Here is an 18,735-nt window from a genome sequence, read left to right on the forward strand (position 1 = left end):
TCTTTTCTTTTGGCTCCTCTGTTTTCTTTAAGGCCTTATTCGATTACAAGAGCTCATCAAGGCTCCATCACGATACAACCTGAGACTAAAAATCCGTCAGTTACCAGCTGACACAAAAGATGCAAAGCCATTGCTAAAGGAGATGAAAAGAGGCAAAGAATTCCATGTAATCTTTGACTGCAGCCATGAAATGGCAGCAAGCATCTTGAAACAGGTAATCCCCATTTTGGTTTAGATGGCCTAATCTTTTTCATCCCTAATAATACAAGTAATATCCAGATGTAGTAGCATATAGAAAGCAAGAAGAACTGCATGTCAGTTTTACTGAGGCCTAATTAAAAGTCAGCCAATGATTTCAGGGATAATTTTACTGGTGACTCTAACAATAGCTGTTTCATTGTTTTTTAAAGGAAATATATTAATCAGTTCATGTACACTGGAAGAGGTATATCAGTCTTTCCACTAAGAAGAATTAGTCCTTTGGAGAATCGATGCTTTAAACAGGGGTTTAAATGCCTGGTTAGCCTGGTTTATTACAAAGGTATTTAGTTTTTTTGGTTTTGTTTTAGTTTTGTTTTCTTTCTTTTTTAAATCGAAGCATCCAATTTGTGTACTCTTAATCGGATAGTGATATATGAATAGTATGTTACCAACAGATCCCACTAATGTGTCCCACTGAGATGACAGAATAAATAAATATCTTTTAGAGCCACATTCTTGCAATACTGATAGGACTACAAAACACCTGAATACATTTGGGAAGGTGTTATGAAAGTGTTTGTTTTGTTCTGCACAAGTAAGGTGAGAAGGTAAGATAGAGCAGAATACCAAATATTTAACTGGCTTTATATTACAGAAGTGCATTCCAGTGATGTCTTCCAAGAGAGGGTAACAGTATAGCAGTACACAAAAGGAGCTGCTCATAAAAAAATCATACTGTAAACCTGAAGTATACATAGAAGACATGCCTTTGTGTGTCTTCTTTAGTTTAATGAGGTAATTCCAAAAACTGGGAATTCCTTATGCTCAGAGGCTATTTTACCCATAGTTTTTTAATTGAACTATGGCTTACATAGTTCAATTAAATACCTAATTGGAAACAATATTCAACATTTCTAATGCAGAGCTTTTAGTGACTTTAATTCATGTTTATGTTATGTTTTCTAGCAGACTGTATAGTTTAAATTGAAAACAAAATATATTTAAGATTTGAAAATATGTCTCTCAATAAAGGTACTTACTGCTATTGTTGTGGGTACAATTAAAATTGCTAGTAAATATGCATGTATACTGCCCTTTCTTAGCTTTATTATTCATTGATTAAAAGGCTTTTTCTAATTCCTAGTAATTTTAAACCTCTGGTGATGTTATTTACACTTTGTTGAGCATAAGCCAGCCTAGTTAGTCTGTTTAGCACAAATCATTAAATGTATATTCAGTTATTTTAACATCTTAAATATTCAGATGGAAAATGTGCTGATGGCAATAAAAAACTGCAGTACTAGCTATAACTCCATCAAGGACGTGATTTATATTGTACCTAGTAGCTTTTAGGTGAAAGGAAACTTTTCTTTCAGGGTATACAACATGGTGAAAAACATATGACTAGTGGGAAATGTGAAGAAAATTGAAAACATTATATCTTTAATCATGTCCCAGGACCCAAGAGGCAGTATTCAACCTTTTCAAATTAAATTGTAAACTATTTTATCAAACTACCTTGCTTATTCTAAAGATTACAGAAGGAAGATACAGAAACAATTATTTCATGAATGTTTAGATCTTTATATGGTTTCCATTGCTTTCCATTCTGCTCCAATATTGCAATGTTTTAAATCTGTCATAAATCTATAATTCTCCAGATGAATGTGAGCTCTTGCTGTCAAAATTGACACAAAGTATCATAGAATCATAGAATGATTTGGATTGAAAAATAATAAAACCAAATCTTTAAATATTCATTTGTGAAGTATTAATTAACCAATTTTTTCTTGTAATGGAGGGGTGAACTTGAGGAGGCAAGACAAGGAGTTTCTTCTTGAGAAGAAAAATTAACGATGAAGTTAGTGGAAGAGAAAATGAGCTAGAAATAATGAAAACAATGTATGCCGATGTCAGTGAAATGACAAATATTGTTTTCTCTGACCAAAAATACATAATGAAAAGGAAAAAAACCAAACCCCATCATTCACATAAGCATGATTAAATTAAGGCAAATCTGAGAAACCAGGGAAAGCAGATGTGATTCAAAGGGCTAAGGAAGCATTAGGAACAATAACAGCACAGGAGTGACAATGTTTTGAAAAGGAAAAAGGAATGAGATCTTTTGAGAAGTGAGGAAAGGGAGAGAAAGAAGACCTTGAAAACAGACACCAGCACAAGACGGAATCAGGAGCGTGCGTATGATGTTCTAGGATAGAGATTCTGTAGAGTATGACAGTTCTGATTATAAACAGTTATGATGTAGGTAACTGCAAATGTGTTATGCATATAGAGGAAGATACCTTGGCTTTATTTAAAACCAACAAAAAGTTCTTAAAAAATCTAACTGTGTTTATGCTTATACAGCTTCTAATGAAGTTATTATACTTATCATAAGACAGATTTTTTCCTGTGCTTAAGAGAGTTTAAATTGCTATTGGCACACAATACTGTGGTTATAAATACTGTGGAATTCTAAATACATGAGTTTAGGCATCCTTTGGGAAAGCGTTGTTGCAGTTTTTGTCAAAGCCTTGTTTAAAATATTGTAAAAACTGATCTGCAACTCATATTTTGAATCCATGTTTTATTCTAACTTTTCTTTGAAAGAGAACATATAGACTTGTAATTTCATCATTTTTCAGAAAATGCCACAAATAAAAGGCTCCCACAGCCTTCAGAACTCTGTTAATTGTTTTGGATTCTAGTATTATGAAAATAATATAATTGTTGTCTCAGTGTGTTTAAGGAGGTGTAGCTGGTTCTGATTTGACAAAGAATTAGTTTGATGATTCTTGAAGAAGAAGGAAATATTGCTTACTTTTGTAGCTTTTTTTACAGTGCTGCAGTAGGTAAAAATCACTGTAGATATTGAAACAATTGAATAAATCATATTAGTCTAGTGTCAAGTATGAAAGTATGAACACTTCCAAATGGACAGCTGATCAAAAACTGGTTGGTATCATGTAGTTAGCAGGACAGATGAAGGTTCTTGATACTTATGTGAATTTAAAGTAATTCTATGAATATTTGTTCTTCATTTTACTTAAGTAATATATATCTCGCTGTTAAAAACTTGTCTCAAGTGTTTTCTTCCATGGCTGGAAAAATGTACATACATATAATATAATCTTGAGTCCTTTTAAATACTTAGCATTGTTCATCAAAATAGAAAAAAAATATCTTTCTTATTAGGTTATTCATTTTAAGAGGAAGGTTCAATAATGAATGAAAATATTGTCGACAAATTTTGTGTGGCAACTTAGTGCACTCATTAGTATGTAAAACTATAAGCCTCTTTCACATTTACTGCACTAAACAGTCTAATAATATTCTTTCTATCTGAAGATCTGGTTCATAAATTCCTTTAATAGTCAGTAATATGCTCTAACTGCAAGGAAATGACTCGCTTGACCTAATTTTAGTATAATTCCAACCCTGTAGCCTTATCCCAGTAGTATTCTTTTGCAGCTTTTCATTTGCCATGTAAGTATGATAAAAATGTATTATGTGACCTCAGCAACATTAATCTTTTGTTTATTTTTTCAAGGCTTTAGCTATGGGAATGATGACAGAATACTATCACTATATCTTTACCACACTGGTAAGTGGCTTATAAAAACACAGTGATGATATCTAACAAAGATGTTACTTTCCTTAATTATATTACTTGACAAAGTGAAAAAGGTCTCTCTGGAATGGGGTGTGAGTACAAGATGTTTTTTCTGTTGAGTTTTCTTACATTCAGTGAAAAGTCATCAAGATGTTTTAATTATTGTTCAACAGTGTACCCTGGAAACTGATAGACAAAAAAAATCATCTGCCTCTTAGCATTGCAGGTTTCAGCTTTCATGCAAGGTTAAGTACATAATTCATAATTGATTATTTATATTGTGAATTGTGTCCTTTTCTTCTTTTAGATACTTTTATATGAAGGTTAAACCATTTTAAATCTCATCTATTTTAACTCATCTATTCCATAGTTTTAATCCAACATTTTACATGGTAATTCTTCACTGCCATGTGATTCTTGAATGTTAGCAGTAATTTATTTAGCAGCCCACATGAGCATTTTAGGCACATGAGTTATGCAGTATTCTTTGGTGTCCATGGCAAAACTAAGTAAAACGGAATTTGGTCATTCTTGGAACCATCAGATCATCATTTGCAATAAATGAACATTTAAAATGTGAATGATATTACAAAACATTACAAACATATATGTATAGAACTTTTTGGCTGCTCAGCAAAACCTAAGAAAAAGTTTCATAGCTGGTAGTACTCTAGAAATTATTCTCATGGAAACATGAATGCAAAATAATTTGCGAAATTCATTAGAACTGTAAAGGCAAAAAAGCCTGAAGAAGTACTTTTCTTATTTTAGAAGAGTAAGTTGTTCTATCACTTACAAATTTAGAATTGCATGTAACAGAATTTCCCTAACTTCTCTATCAAAATGGATTCTAGACATGTAAAAGGGATATTTTATTTTTAAAATTTTCATCTTGCTTTTGGTGAAAATTGCTTCTTTGACTGGTATGCTGTCCATTGCCATTTAATTTTATTCTTAGAGCTATGTTTAAAAATTAGAATTTTCTGTCACTCTTATTTCCTTATTAAAACATTAGCTTTTTTTTAAGAGAGACAGGTGTTATATTGACTTGGAGCTATCAAAAGATAATTTAATGAGTATGAATGGATGATAGATTTTGATTTTACTATGTAGCTCTGGAACTTAAATCAGAATTTGGTTGTTTTGATATATTAGTTGATTTTACTTGACATAGTGAAAGTCCTGTCAAATAAATTTTCCAGTCACAATCTTTATAGCAGTCTTCTGTGTATTCTTCTCTTGATTGATTCAGGATCTGAGGCAGTATCTCATTGACTCATACACTGACCTGTGTGTATTTGTAATATGTGCGTATTATCGTTGTGTATTATATTCCATTGTAAGCATGAATGTGCTTGGATCAAGTAATTATATCTGAGGTTCTGATTTCTTTCACAGTAAAAATATGAAGAATTTTTAAAACAAAAGTTGTAGCACAGTTCTAGTTATTTTCAACCTTTCCTTTGCGATAAAATATTTTATTCCTTTAGGAATTTTAGCACCTGTATATCTTAGGTGTTCTATATGGTATCATAATTACTAGCTATGATTAAATATATTTTATCATTGATAACTGGTTAAAGTTTTCATAGGCTTAGTTATTTTAGCAATGAATAATGAATTATATCCTGGTTTTCCATAGCACAATATTTAATCTTCTTCAACTCTGGCCAGTAAACAAAATTGATTCAGGGAAGTATAGCACCTAACTGTACAAATTCATAGAAATTAATAATATATTAAACTGCCAGAAAAAGATAAATGAAAAATTAGATAAACAACTAAGCATGAATTATGTGGAGAACATCTATGTTCCATAAAAGTAAAATCATGTTTTAGAACAGTAACATTTTATGTGTAACCTTGGTTATGTCACTTAAAAAAAGGACACAGAAAGGAAACAGAAAGTAAATTAAATGAAAGTTTGTTTATGATGCACATAGCTAGGCCTAGTGGGTCACCACTGTTTTCTTTATCAACTTAATTTCCACCCTCAACAGCCCTCCATGTTCAAAATGTGGTCTTGGACTTCAGTTTCCTAAAGTCCAGTACTGATTCTACATTGTTTCTAAGGATCCTATCAGAAGATTGGGATAATTTTGAGTCGACTTGTTTGATCTACAATTTGTTTCTGTTATATTTATTAATTTATATTTCCTTCTCTGTGTATTTGGGGGGCTAAATATACACACATATACATACAAATGTACTGAAAATGTATTAATCATTGAAGGTTATTCTTGCAAAAATAAATTCCTAATCAAAGATATGTACATATTTGGAAGTATGACTGATAGCTGTGAAAAATCCTTTTGGTTATATTTAAAGCCATGTACATTTCCCTTCTGTTCCAACCCCTTCCCTTCCCCACCCTCCCCATTTATCATCTAAAGATCAATGTGTTCATGCTTCATAGGGAATGAAAGTACAAGGAAACTCTTTTTCTGTTTAATTTATGGTTTGAAGTCTATTCTGGTAAGCCAAAGAAGTAGTGGTTAATAATATTTAAGCATATTCCAGTACTTCAGCCTAACTAGTAGTTGATACGGTTCTGCAACTGGACTTAGTGTTTTATAAAGTTATTCCTCTGTGATTTGGATTACTCTTACTATAGTCTTATCTGAGTTGCTTGCTCATAGACACAGGCTCTGAGATAAAAAGAACATACTTCCTCCACATATAGTATTCCAGTACAAACTTTAGCAGTCTTATTTAGGGAGGTGATTTAACATATTAGGAATTGCAGTCCATTAAGAAATTTACATGATGATAATTTTTTTTCAGGATCTATTTGCCTTGGATGTGGAACCTTATCGGTATAGTGGTGTTAATATGACTGGATTCAGAATTCTGAACACCGAAAATACCCAGGTGTCATCTATCATTGAAAAGTGGTCTATGGAGAGATTGCAAGCACCTCCTAAGCCTGATTCAGGTTTACTGGATGGATTTATGACGGTATGAATATCAATGAGTACTTTCTTTTTAGTATAAATTTGTGATGCTAAAGAAACTTTGACTTTTTTGTCTGTTGCTAAAATTACTTGGAGGTGTAAATCCGAATAGTATTGTAAACATGAGTCAGAGAGTAACTGCAGTGTTTCAGCTAATATTCTGTAGACTAAATACATGACCATATTAACTTTCTTTCAAAATTGCACATACTGTCTTTTTTTCTAAACGATAATGCCACGTTGTAAACATCTAATTAATCTCATCCATATTTCTATACTTTTGTTTATGAAAATACGGGAACATGTCCAATCATGATAAAAATCAAGCTAAATCACAGTTATCTCTTTCTCTGTGCTTTGTGTGTTATTAATTTAAGATTCCTTCATTAATAATGAATGAAATAATAATAATGAAACTATTTAGTTTCTACTAATATATCAGATTATGTTATATTATTTAATTCCTATTTTGTTATTATTACATTAGTGCATTTTAGGAATATTATAAATAACACCTTCTTGCTATGTTTTTCTGGTTTCTAAACCTTCACACAGTTTGATGGTTTGTGTTTTTTTTCCTTCCTTTGCCATTATTCTCTGGCCTCACTTCAGTTTGTAAGACTCATAATAATTCACACATTTTAGGTTTTCAGTGAGTTTCTGCTCATTAGTTGGAATTGCATCTATATTTAGAATGTCAGAAAGACCTCTTTAGTTTTCAAATCTGTTGAAAGATCTAATTTTCCACTTTGGCCTAAAGTAATTGGTAATGTGTTTCCAGTGTTCTTGAGATTGAAAAATAGCAAATTCTGTTTCTTGATTAGTATGCTATATATCTATCAGTTATCTAGATAATGTTAAATGGGCCACAGAACATAACTAATCTTTTGAACAATTTTTTCCACTGATAAGATTTAAAGTTTTATGCCCATTGATTCTAAATGGTAATCAATATTTCAAAAAAGTTAATTTCCTTTTCTTGTGTTGCTTTTTAAAATTACCCTCTTTTAAAGAAAAATACTTCTTTTTTTGTTTGTTTTTGTTTTATATAGTGTCTTGGACATGATAATTGGAAACATTTTAAATTTAGTTTATTTAATAGATCTCTTGTGCTGCACTGTACTAGATGATGGGATAAGTAAAGTTACGTGGTTATGTCCAAATAATTCCAAATAATCAAATGAACACCTCGCAATTTTAGGAATGTGTGAAGTATGCACATGGTTTACATATAGCTACTGCCTATTATTGTAAGTCATTGTTTAAAGCTTCCTTCTTTGTGCTAATATTTTCACTCTTTTATTTTTAATGTTTTCAATCTAAAATTTGTCATGGTTCATCTCACTCATTGTAGCTAAATATTTTATGCTTTGATCAATGATATGATTGATCTCAAACCTTTGGCTGGTTATTAAGATCAGTAGTAGCAGGTACTTTATCAGAACATAGGGCCATGGACAATAAAATTGTAGAATAATACATATTGAAATAGAGTTCTGTGGGCCAATCAAATGTGTTTCTTATTTTGTGGTGCTGTAAATAAAATGCCACTGTCAGAAAAGCTTCTGGTGTGAGGTGGAAACCTATTATGACTGGTGTATGACTATGTAAGACCATACTTTACACCACTACTTTGCCTCAGGATGGGAAATAGTAAAGAATTGCATGAAAACCACACTTTTTTCTCTTCTGGACCCTTAAGAGCCCTCTTGGTAAATCTAAGTGGAAGCAAGTGTTTGTACAGACTGTGATGAATATTTTATGGGAATTCTTTATGTTCATTCTACTTCTAACTAGACTGAGGATCTTTAAACAATGATCTGATATATGATATACTGATCACTGATTATTTCACTAACTTTATACTGAATTCTGAAATTTGAAAAATGGTTATTACTCAGCAACCACTTGAGCAAAATTACTTCACATCAAAAAAAATGCACTATTTTCCACCCAGAATAAGATTTCTTCTTGAAAAATGAATTAATTGTGTAAGTAAAAAAAACCCAAACCAAACACTAAATGAAACAAAAATATTTAGTTTATGTAAATTTAGCTTTTGTTTTGTAAAAGAGTTTCAAATTGCAAGAATTTGTCCTGATTTAGGCTGGAGCAAAAAATTGAACCTTGGATTTTCCTGTAAGATGGAAGAACTACTTAATTATGATGACTGAATGTTTTTGTTGAATTCTTACATTATTGTCAGATGGACTTTCTGCATTAACAGAAAGATATTCTGGAAAACAAAGGAGTAATATACTAATTCGAGAAACTTTAGTATACTTGACTTTTTATTTTTAAATCTGGACAAGTAGCATACAGAAAGAGGGGAAAAAAATCCCCCAAACTCTGTGACTAAATGGACACGTGCCTACATATGCAAAAGATTATTCAGACCAAGCAAAGCAGAGCATGAATTAAGTGTTATGAGTTCAGAATTCTTTTAGTCTACTACAGTTAATCTTCCAATTTTCTGTGCCTCAAGTCAGAACTCTAGCATGCATAATTCAGGTGACCTAACAAGCTCTGCTGCTTCATTAACATGTAGTTTTCTTAATATTTGCTTTTGCCAATCATCTGATTTAGATATCTACTTTTATTTTACATAGAAAAGGGTGCACTTTTTAATATTTTTTACTATTCATTATGTTCTTTAATGTTCAGTTCAGTAGCTGTACATAGCAGGTGCAGGGAAGTTGATGAATACTGTAGTTAAGGCTGATATGAAAGTATTTCCTCAGAAAAAACATGTTTTGTAGGCTGCCTATCAGAACAGAGAATTAATTAGTTTTATGGTTTCTCTTTCCACTTTTAATACTCATTTGGCTTTTTTGATGTATTTTTTAAAATTTCTCTTTTTTTTTCTGGGCATAGTGTGCTTTCCAAACTCAGGTGCTCTCCGTGATACTTAATATTTCTTAGCAAACGACTGCTGTGAAAGACAAATATATATTTCCCAGATTCAATACTCTGCTCAAGCCCCTAAACAAAGAAAATCCCTCATACCACACCCCTCCAAAAGAAAGACCTCAACCATCCACAAGAATTTGAGTCTAGATGTGTTTGATCCATTCTAATCGTGGTTAATTGAGCAGCATGAGGCAAGAAAAAGTGTGAATAAAAAAATACAGTAGCAGTAAAGGAAGAGATTATAGATTTTAACCTGTGTTAAAATTAAGGTCCTGACTACTGACTGAAGAAATCAGGGATATGCAAAATTAAAAATACACTCTATTAGCAATACTAGCATTTTGTATATTCTGTTCAATTTATTTTGTAATCTAATTTTGTTGTGTACCTTTATTTCTTAGTTTCTTGTGCAGTGTTCTCCAGATTCACTGATTTTCTTTCCTCCCAAAAGAAGCTAAAAAAATATACTACTATCCAGAATTTTCTTTCATCACACTTCTGGAGCCTTACTTATTCTAATCATCCTTGATGTCAGATTTTTCAAAAACTGTGCAAACTGATATAGATAGTGAGGTTATTACACTGTGTCTAAATTCTGCACTGAGATAGAAAGTTCTAAAATTTATTGTTATTTTCTTTTAGGCAGACAGACTTTTATTGTTACTTGAGGCTAAAAAAGAATACATTCATTGTATATATAGCATTTTAGAGTTGTTCAACTAGTGCACTAATGAAGTTCAGGTGCTTATCTTGTGGTGTTGACAGAATCTACAGCTGCTTTACTTCCTGATAATTCCTTTGAGTATGGTTTTATTTTTTAAAAATAACTTTTTTTTTGAGATTTCTTACATTCTTGATTTGAAATGGTAATTTCTTTAATTTAGCAATGAAGCTATCTTATAGAAGATAAGACTTCAAATTTGTTGAATAACTTGCTATAAATTAGTCATTTAGTTCTGTTAACAGTAGAATGATATATGGGAAACTGTCATTTCTTATCTCTACCCAACAATACAGAAATGACAATTATACTTGAGATAGATAGTTAAATACGGATAGAAGGATTGGATGAGAAAAAGGTACTATTAAAACTCCTGAGGGTGAAAAGATACATAAAAATTAAAAAAAAATACTCATTATAGAAACACAGCCTTGGATTCTGATTTAGAGCTTCAAAGAGGATAGCTTGTTATATAGACAGCTTTATAATTATCCCTTTAGCAAAAGGAATTTTCTGGATTTGCTGATGAGATGTGTTTAGTAAAACACTGTAGCAGCAAATGTGTACTTCAAAGGAAATACTAAACAATTAGTTATTACTGCATTACAAGCTAGGAATCTCCCCTAGGCACACTTAACTTCATGAGTTTAGGGACTATGAAGGATTTCATGCTGTAAGATGTTTTAAAAATGACATGTCAGCTGTTCTGAGAATTAATAACATTATTAAATATTTGACTCATGTATGCATTCTTTCCTAGTATTTTAGGAGACAGGATCTATGAGAAACCTGTGATCCTATCCTGAAGGAAATATATGCCGAGTGTTGTATAGCATTTAGCAGAAACTGCAGCCTCTCTCTTCATAGAATTCTGCCAGATGTGGTTTTAGAATGTATGTACATATTTTTAAACATAGTAAGATGAACAAGAATTTATATAATGCTTTCATGTTAGAACTCTGCTGCTACATCTTTACAAAGTAATAAAGGGAACTCGGTGCAAGTACAGAAATGACAGAGCTTGGTGCAGCCTACAAAAAGCTCCTATGCTGTTTGGAAGATTAGCTGAATTATAGGTTGTTTTTTGAAATAGGAACTTACTTTACTTGGGAAATATGCAAGTGTCTGTGCTGTGTGAAATTTAAAGTCTGAGGACTGTAAGACAATATACCATAATTTGTCAAAGAACATAATTCTTTCAGGGTATATAGTGTGATATTCATTCTAAGAGTTAATTGATATACTGTATTAATTCTTATGTACCAGGAAAAGTGAAAAAAAAAGCAAGATTCCTTCTGTTCTGTATCTCTTCTGTTACAAGTAAAGGATGTTGTCTTTAGGAGCAGCACAATCAGAGTTGGTAATCAGCAAACAATTGCAGGAATGAACAACTAGCAATCAATGTAGCTACAGTTGTAGGATGTAGCAAGGTGACAGTGCAGCTGTGCTAGGCTATGCAGCAATGTAAATCATGCAATATTTGGAGAGAATGGACTATCAGTGTAGCCCATTTTATGTGCTTCTCAGCTTCACAGTGGCACTATCTGTTAGAGCTGGAGGGTACTCAATAGTGAGGTTTAAAAGTATTTTCTGGGCAAAATCATGGCCCTTTGGAAATCAATATATACGTGTAATTTGGCTGGTCCCTAGTTTGCTACATGTGTGCCAGGCTTAGATATGGCAATGCAGATGAACTGAAAAGTAGATTTTTCTTTTTTTTTTTTCTTGATGGAGTATTAAATACTACATACTATAATGGGGTGAAAAAGAGTGAAAATGATCTGTAAATATTTGTCTCTGAATATTCAGGTGGTAAATATGGTTGAAGCTAGTAAGCTTTAACTGTTTTTCAGGGTTTTTTTTGTGAAAAACAAGGATGTGGTATTTCTGTTGCTAATTAATACTAATTACTAGACCGATTGACATAACTGGTAGAAATAAACAAGATTCTGGGCATGCTATCCTCTCTGCTAAAGACTGGAAGGAATGTGTGCTTGAATGTTCTACATTTTTTTCAATTTCCAGATGCATATAGTTTTGTCTAATAAAATATATTACTTCTGCTTATAAAACATTTTTTTGTGTATCTCTTTAAGCTACAGCACACCATTTCTAATTTTAAATGGATTCATACAGTGCATGTAGACTTCACTGTGACTTCCATCCAGATTGAATATATAGTTACTGCTCGAATGCATTTTCATAAGGGATAATACTGTTTCCTGTCAAGAAAACCGTGGACTCAATTTTAATGCTTTGCGGATGCCACAGGATACTATACCTGGCTTCCACCTGCCCCTCTAGAAGACCACAGGTCTCCCATAAGCTCAAAGTCATATCTGTCCACATTCTGTGCATGTTTAGCATATCTTTGAATCTTTCAAATGGTACTATATACATGCATTTAGGCTACTTAATCAAGGTTCTAACTAGAATTATAGCAGTGAACATCCACTTAAACAGACTTGTATGAATGCAGTCACCAAAAGCACACATACAGAACTATTAAACAATGCCTAGGAAAGTTTAAGAATCAACCTGCTAAGGGATGTGGTTCAGTGACCATTCCTGGAGGTATTAAAAGGATGCGTAGATGTGTTTAGGGACTTAGTTTACTGGTAGACTTGGCAGTGCTATGTTAAGGGTTGGACTCAAAATTTTAAATGTCTTTTCCAGCCTAAATGACTCTATGATTCCATGATAAATAGGTGAAAAAATAACATACTGAATGCATGAAAAAGAAGTATCATTATGATGCGGAACAGATATTCCAGATATTACAGTTGTTAGGCTTTTCATACTCCCACTACCCAAGGCCTGAGTACATGTAAAGTCCGTTAATAGCAGGCATAAGACTGTATTCTATTTCTGATAATGAGAAGCTATGTAATATCCTGGAATTAATAAATAATAAAAAACCCATCTTATTTTGATTCTATAGTATCATGTATTCAAGCACAGTGGTGAAATGGTACTGACAAAGTATTATTTTGTAAAAGATATTTTGTGCTTATAGATTGTCTTAATATTGTTTATAAAAACAAACGCTCATTTTATCTCTTTTTTTCATATGTTACAATGACATATGTAACATCCATTGATTAAGGCCTCAGTTCACCAAAATGTTCAACGTGCTTTTTTGCTGAAAAAGCAATACAGAATTCAGCTTGGGGTCAACTGGACTATTTTGGCTCTTACTATGAAGTACAGAATTTGTTTAAATGGGTGTTTGAAGATCTCTCACATTTTAAAAAAAATATTTTATGTAAGTTACTTTGTTACACTCCTTCACTGTCTTTTGAGCAAAGACTGAGAGATAATTTCAACATATTTCTGAGGACAGGGGGCAATCCTTTTTCATTTTTTTCATGCTACATGACATAATACAGGAAATACCACTTTGCAAACTGTACATACCTAATGGTGCTATTGTTCTCAATGCTTTTTAAGTAAAAGAAAAACAATATTAGCTTTAGATAGTTTTTCATTTTTTAGCCTTCTAGTTGCTTAAAATACCAGATACTTATTCTGTTGTAGTTACAAAGTTTGAGCAAAACTGCAGTTAGAATCTAAACAAAAATAACTTTTATCTGAAAGGATATTCCTGCCTGCAAGATTGCTGAAAATAGGTATATATTTTTTCATTTATTCTTCTTCAAACTGAGAAAAAACCAAAACCCCTTTTTTGTTACAGTGCTCATCATTTCCATCATAGTCTCTAGGGTGCTTCTAACAGTATTATTCATGTTAACATGAATACTGGAAGTAGGAGGGAGGTCTTCCAAGCAGGTAATTTTACAGTAGTGCATATCTAGAACTGAAGCTAGGAAATATCATGCTAGCAGCTGGAGGACCACTGGCCAGTTATTTCATGAAGATGATAGACTAATTTAGAAGCTGATGTCCACAAAATTTTCTGACTGGATTGTCCTTGACTCCTTGGAGAAAACTTGCATACCTATAGACTTGCTTTGGCCAGTGGTGGGTTTTAAACAATCATAGAACAGCCCAGGTTGGAAGATCACCTTGTCTAGCCTTTCATGGGAGAAAGAACCAATATGAGACTATCTTGCACCCTGTCCAAGTGTGTTTGTGCCTCCAGTGCTGAGGACTACACCACGTCCCCTGGAAGGTTGTTCCAGCAATTTTTCTCACTCTAAAAAATTTCTTTATCAAGATGAAACCTTTTCTGGTATATCTTGTATCCATTACCCTTTGTCTTCCTCATGTGACTCCTTGGGAAGTGAGAGCCTCCATCCTCTGTGTAGCTACTTTTTAAGTACTGGAATACTATGAGGTGGTCCCCCTTGAGCATTCTCTTCAGTCTTTCCTTAGATGTCTGGTTTTCCAGCCCTTTGATCATCTTTGCAGTGTATGTGTGTCTCTCTTGATTTGTAGAGGCCACAGCTGTACAGACTACTTCAGATGTGGCCTGACAAGTGTGGAGTAGGATGATCACATCTCTATCTCTGTTACTGATAGCCATGTTGGTGCAGCCAAGGATCTGATTTTCCTTTGTTCCTGCAGTGGCTCACAGCTGACCCATGTTCAGCTGGTTTTCTACCAGGACCCCCAAGTCCTTTTCAGCAAGGTTGCTCCCCAGCCATACGGATCTTGGTGTGTACTGCACTCTTTTGATCTGTCATCTTTGCACTTGTCTTTTTTAAACTGCATGCAGTTCTTGTTAGACTATCCTGATCTATTTGTAAGATGGCTTTCCCTTTTGAAATGTCCCCATACAACCCAGTTTAGTGTCATCAGCAAACTGTTTAGCAATGGCTCTACATCTTCCCTGTGCTTCTGCTTGCTTGCTGGTCACATATCTGAAGAATGCTTTCTTCTTGTTCCTGATGCCTTTGGCCAATTACTGTTCTAGTCAAGCCTTAGCCTTCCTGACTGAATCTCTGCATACCATAGCAAGGTTCTTGCAGTCCTCGATAGGTATTTGGCCACCTTTCCATAGCTGGTAGGCTTCTTCATGCTTTTAAACACACCCAAAAGCTCATTGTTAAGCCAGGTTGGTCTTCCATTGTCTTGCCTTCCTTTTATTTTTTAGGGGATGGTCTGTTCTTGTGTTTCCAGGAGACTGCTCTTGACTAACTCCTAGCACGTGCAAGCTCCTTTCCTGTCCATGCATGCTTCCCATTGAATTCCTCATAGCTGGACACTAAGCATATTGAAGCCAGCTCTTATGAAATCCAGGTCTTTGTTGTGCTCAGCAGGAGCTTAAACTCCCCGATGTTATGATTTCTGTATCCAAGATTGCCATTGGTAGTTACATTGCCAAGTAAGTCATCTCAGTTTGTGGGCAATAAATGTAGCAACGTACTGTTCTTTGTTGTCATGCCCAGCAGCTGTAGCAGGAAGCAGTCCTCGATGCATTCCAGGAACCTGATGGATGACTTGTTTGCTGTTGTGATGTTTTCCAAACAAATTTCTAGGCAATTGAAAGCACTTAAGAGGACCAGATTCTGTTGGTTCATGGCTATATATAGAGGCAGGAAGGGAATTATATACTTACATATATACTTACATATATACTTTAAAGTCTGTTGTTGATACATACACCAACACAAAGTATATAAAATTACATAGGAACCTTTTTAGTAATGGTACTTTGAAGAAGAAAGTGCAGAAACATTTCTTTATCCTCTGAGCAGTAAGTTTATTAGAGGATTGGTTTAATGCTGGATTTATTTTGTCATTAATAGAGTATACATCTATGAAGCACAGAAGAACATACTTCTGTGGTCTTCACAACTTCTGTGTCCCCTATGAATATATGTACTCTGTTTCTGCCATTGAAGATGTTTTCTATTCCTAAATTTTCTTTTTTTTCCTTGAAAAAAAAAATCAAGCACATAGGAATATCTGCCATAGAGTTGGATATGTTTGTTTTCAACTTCTATTTGAACATGGAGATGTAAATGCTGACATATCACTCTCTGTTCGAAGAGCGCTGTCGTATATGTAAGGCTCTCAGCCTGAAGTTCATTGCATGATGACAAATTTAATAATTCTGGTTTCAATTTAAAGATTTATAGCAACATTTAGGAGCAATTTAAAATTTTTCTTTGTTCTTTAGCATTATTAGATCTTCATATGTTTGTACAATGCAAAGATGTGCTTAATGATTTTGATTAAATTTGCCACAGTTTTGCTATTCACAAGGAAAATACTAACACAAACTTCTTCTTTAAAATGGAATATTCCTCTACTATTGTTAACATATGTGGGATTCTTTATGTTCATTTGCTGGGTTTAGTCCTGAGACAGTATTCTACATGAAAATCCTAAATATAAAAAGAAATATACCTTTTCTTGAAATTTATGTCAATTTACATCAGAGCATTGTCTTCATGTTTCTTTTGGCTTTGAACATGATTAGGTTTCTTTGACTTTTTTGTTCCACGTACAGCCTGTACATTGACTAAATACTTGTCTTAGATTAAGGTCATCACTTAGGAACAGACACCAGCAATGTTAGGAATTTTTTTGAAAACAATTTAAGGGTATTTAAATGTGAAGACTTTGAAAGAAGTTATCTTTAAATGAAATGTATGTCATATAATCTCAAGAACAGCTCCCATATAAAGCAAACTTCTGTTTGTTTTGTTTATAGATTTCAACAGAACGAGCTTTATATGTAGGTTTGCAAAGTTGAATATAAACTTTAAGTTTACTTTGATTATGAAGAAATATTTTATTAGCATTTATAAGCATTTGTTACATGTTTTTAAATGTAATAATATAAATAGAAGTCAATCTTGATTTGGTCTTTTAGACACGGATGTAGAATACTGGATGACATTGTAGTGGATTTAGTGGTTGCAAGCTGTCTGGAGAAAAACACAGAAAAAAAGACTTCTTTTGTACACCCAGATAAAATGCCTGTGTTCATTAATGAAACCAGGTGTACTAGGTTAAGAATAAAGGTACTTGTCAATTTTACTGAAGTTATTCTGCATTTGATGAGATCAGATTATCATTTAGGGTTCATTCCTAAAAAAAACCCACATGGAATATACTTAAAAAATACAAACATGAAAGTTGAATAAAGTAAAACTGTAAAATGTGAAACACTACAACAAAGTGTATAGGTACTGCAGGTTAGCTTGCACATAATCAAATTCAGAAAAAACACATCAGTTAGAAAATTAGTGAGTTTTGTTAATACCATTGGTAGCAATTCTCTGAGGCAAAGATCGTACTCCTTTCAAAAAGCTGTGAATCAAGAGATTCATAAGGATGATTCTTGAATAAAATGTATTGATGAATGAAAGATCAGACGAGACAGGGGATTTAAGCAGTGAAAATTGCAAGCAGATTTTCAAACTTTTCTGTAGTTATTTTTTATTGTTTTTCTTTATCTTGTGGATAGTAGCATAGGTTCCTTTTACTTTTTGGTCAGAATAGTCTTGGGAATCAAACTGTTTAGATGATCTATTTGAACTTTATTTAATGTTGTTGGCTGGAATCAAAATGTCAAGGATGTGTATTGTTTTATGTTTAAGATCAAGGGAGAAAGTCCATCAATAGAGCAGTGAGAGTTAAAGTACTATCAAGAATAATTACTAACTGAATACAAGGTATCACATTTGTTACAGAAAAATACTGAAGGTCTTTTCTGGATATATAAATTAGCAAACTAGCCCAACAGATCTAACACAAGATTTACTAATGATTTGCTATTGAAGAATTTGCTGATCCCTGAGAAGATGGGTTCCCATCTCTTAATTTGCAAACATGTTAAACTTTCTAGAACTGCTGAAGTATTGTTTTCTTTGTTTCCCATAAGTTGTGATAATGTTGAAATGCTACAACTAATTTTTGAAACAGTTTGCATTATTACAGGTAGACAACTCAGTGAAGTGAATTTCAATGCAAGCATTTTTTACATTTTTTTGTGTGTATGTGATAGAAACATCACTGGGAGTAACCCTTTGCACATCATACAGTGATGTGGTCAGGTAGGCTTCCTTAATGTGGCTTTATGCCCTTAAAAATGGATTCTTAGAGTGATATTTAGATCTGTGGTGTCATCCTCCCCACTTCTCTAAGCTTTGTCTTTTAATTACGTTTAGCAGTTCTAGCACATAAAACAACAAAAAAAAGCAATTGTTTTTCCTAAAGGTAATAGAGGATTGACCAAAAATACTTCAGTACTCAAACTGAATTGAATGTACTGAAGTAATCAAATGAGTACTTAAATTCACTAAAGGATTCTGAGTACTATATTTGGAAGCATAAGCAGAACATGTACAGTAACTTCTTCATATAAGAAAGACCTCTATAAAGTAGAGCATGTTCAGTGGAGGGCCACTCAGATTGTCAGG

General features: G+C 33.1%; 1 protein-coding gene across 2 annotated transcripts in view; it reads left to right on the forward strand.

Annotated features, from left to right (window-relative positions):
• The window catches only part of LOC138717798 (glutamate receptor ionotropic, kainate 2), a 384,533-nt gene that overhangs the window by 159,078 nt on the left and 206,720 nt on the right, over positions 1-18,735 (forward strand). For both annotated transcript variants that reach the window (XM_069851637.1, XM_069851638.1), the window contains exons 4-6: positions 33-214; positions 3,752-3,805; positions 6,599-6,772. In XM_069851637.1, the coding sequence (XP_069707738.1) occupies positions 33-214; positions 3,752-3,805; positions 6,599-6,772 (410 nt within the window). The remainder of the gene's footprint in view (positions 1-32; positions 215-3,751; positions 3,806-6,598; positions 6,773-18,735) is intronic.

Source organism: Phaenicophaeus curvirostris, chromosome 2 (assembly GCF_032191515.1).
Source record: "Phaenicophaeus curvirostris isolate KB17595 chromosome 2, BPBGC_Pcur_1.0, whole genome shotgun sequence".
In the NCBI taxonomy this organism is placed as follows: Eukaryota; Metazoa; Chordata; class Aves; order Cuculiformes; family Cuculidae; genus Phaenicophaeus; species Phaenicophaeus curvirostris.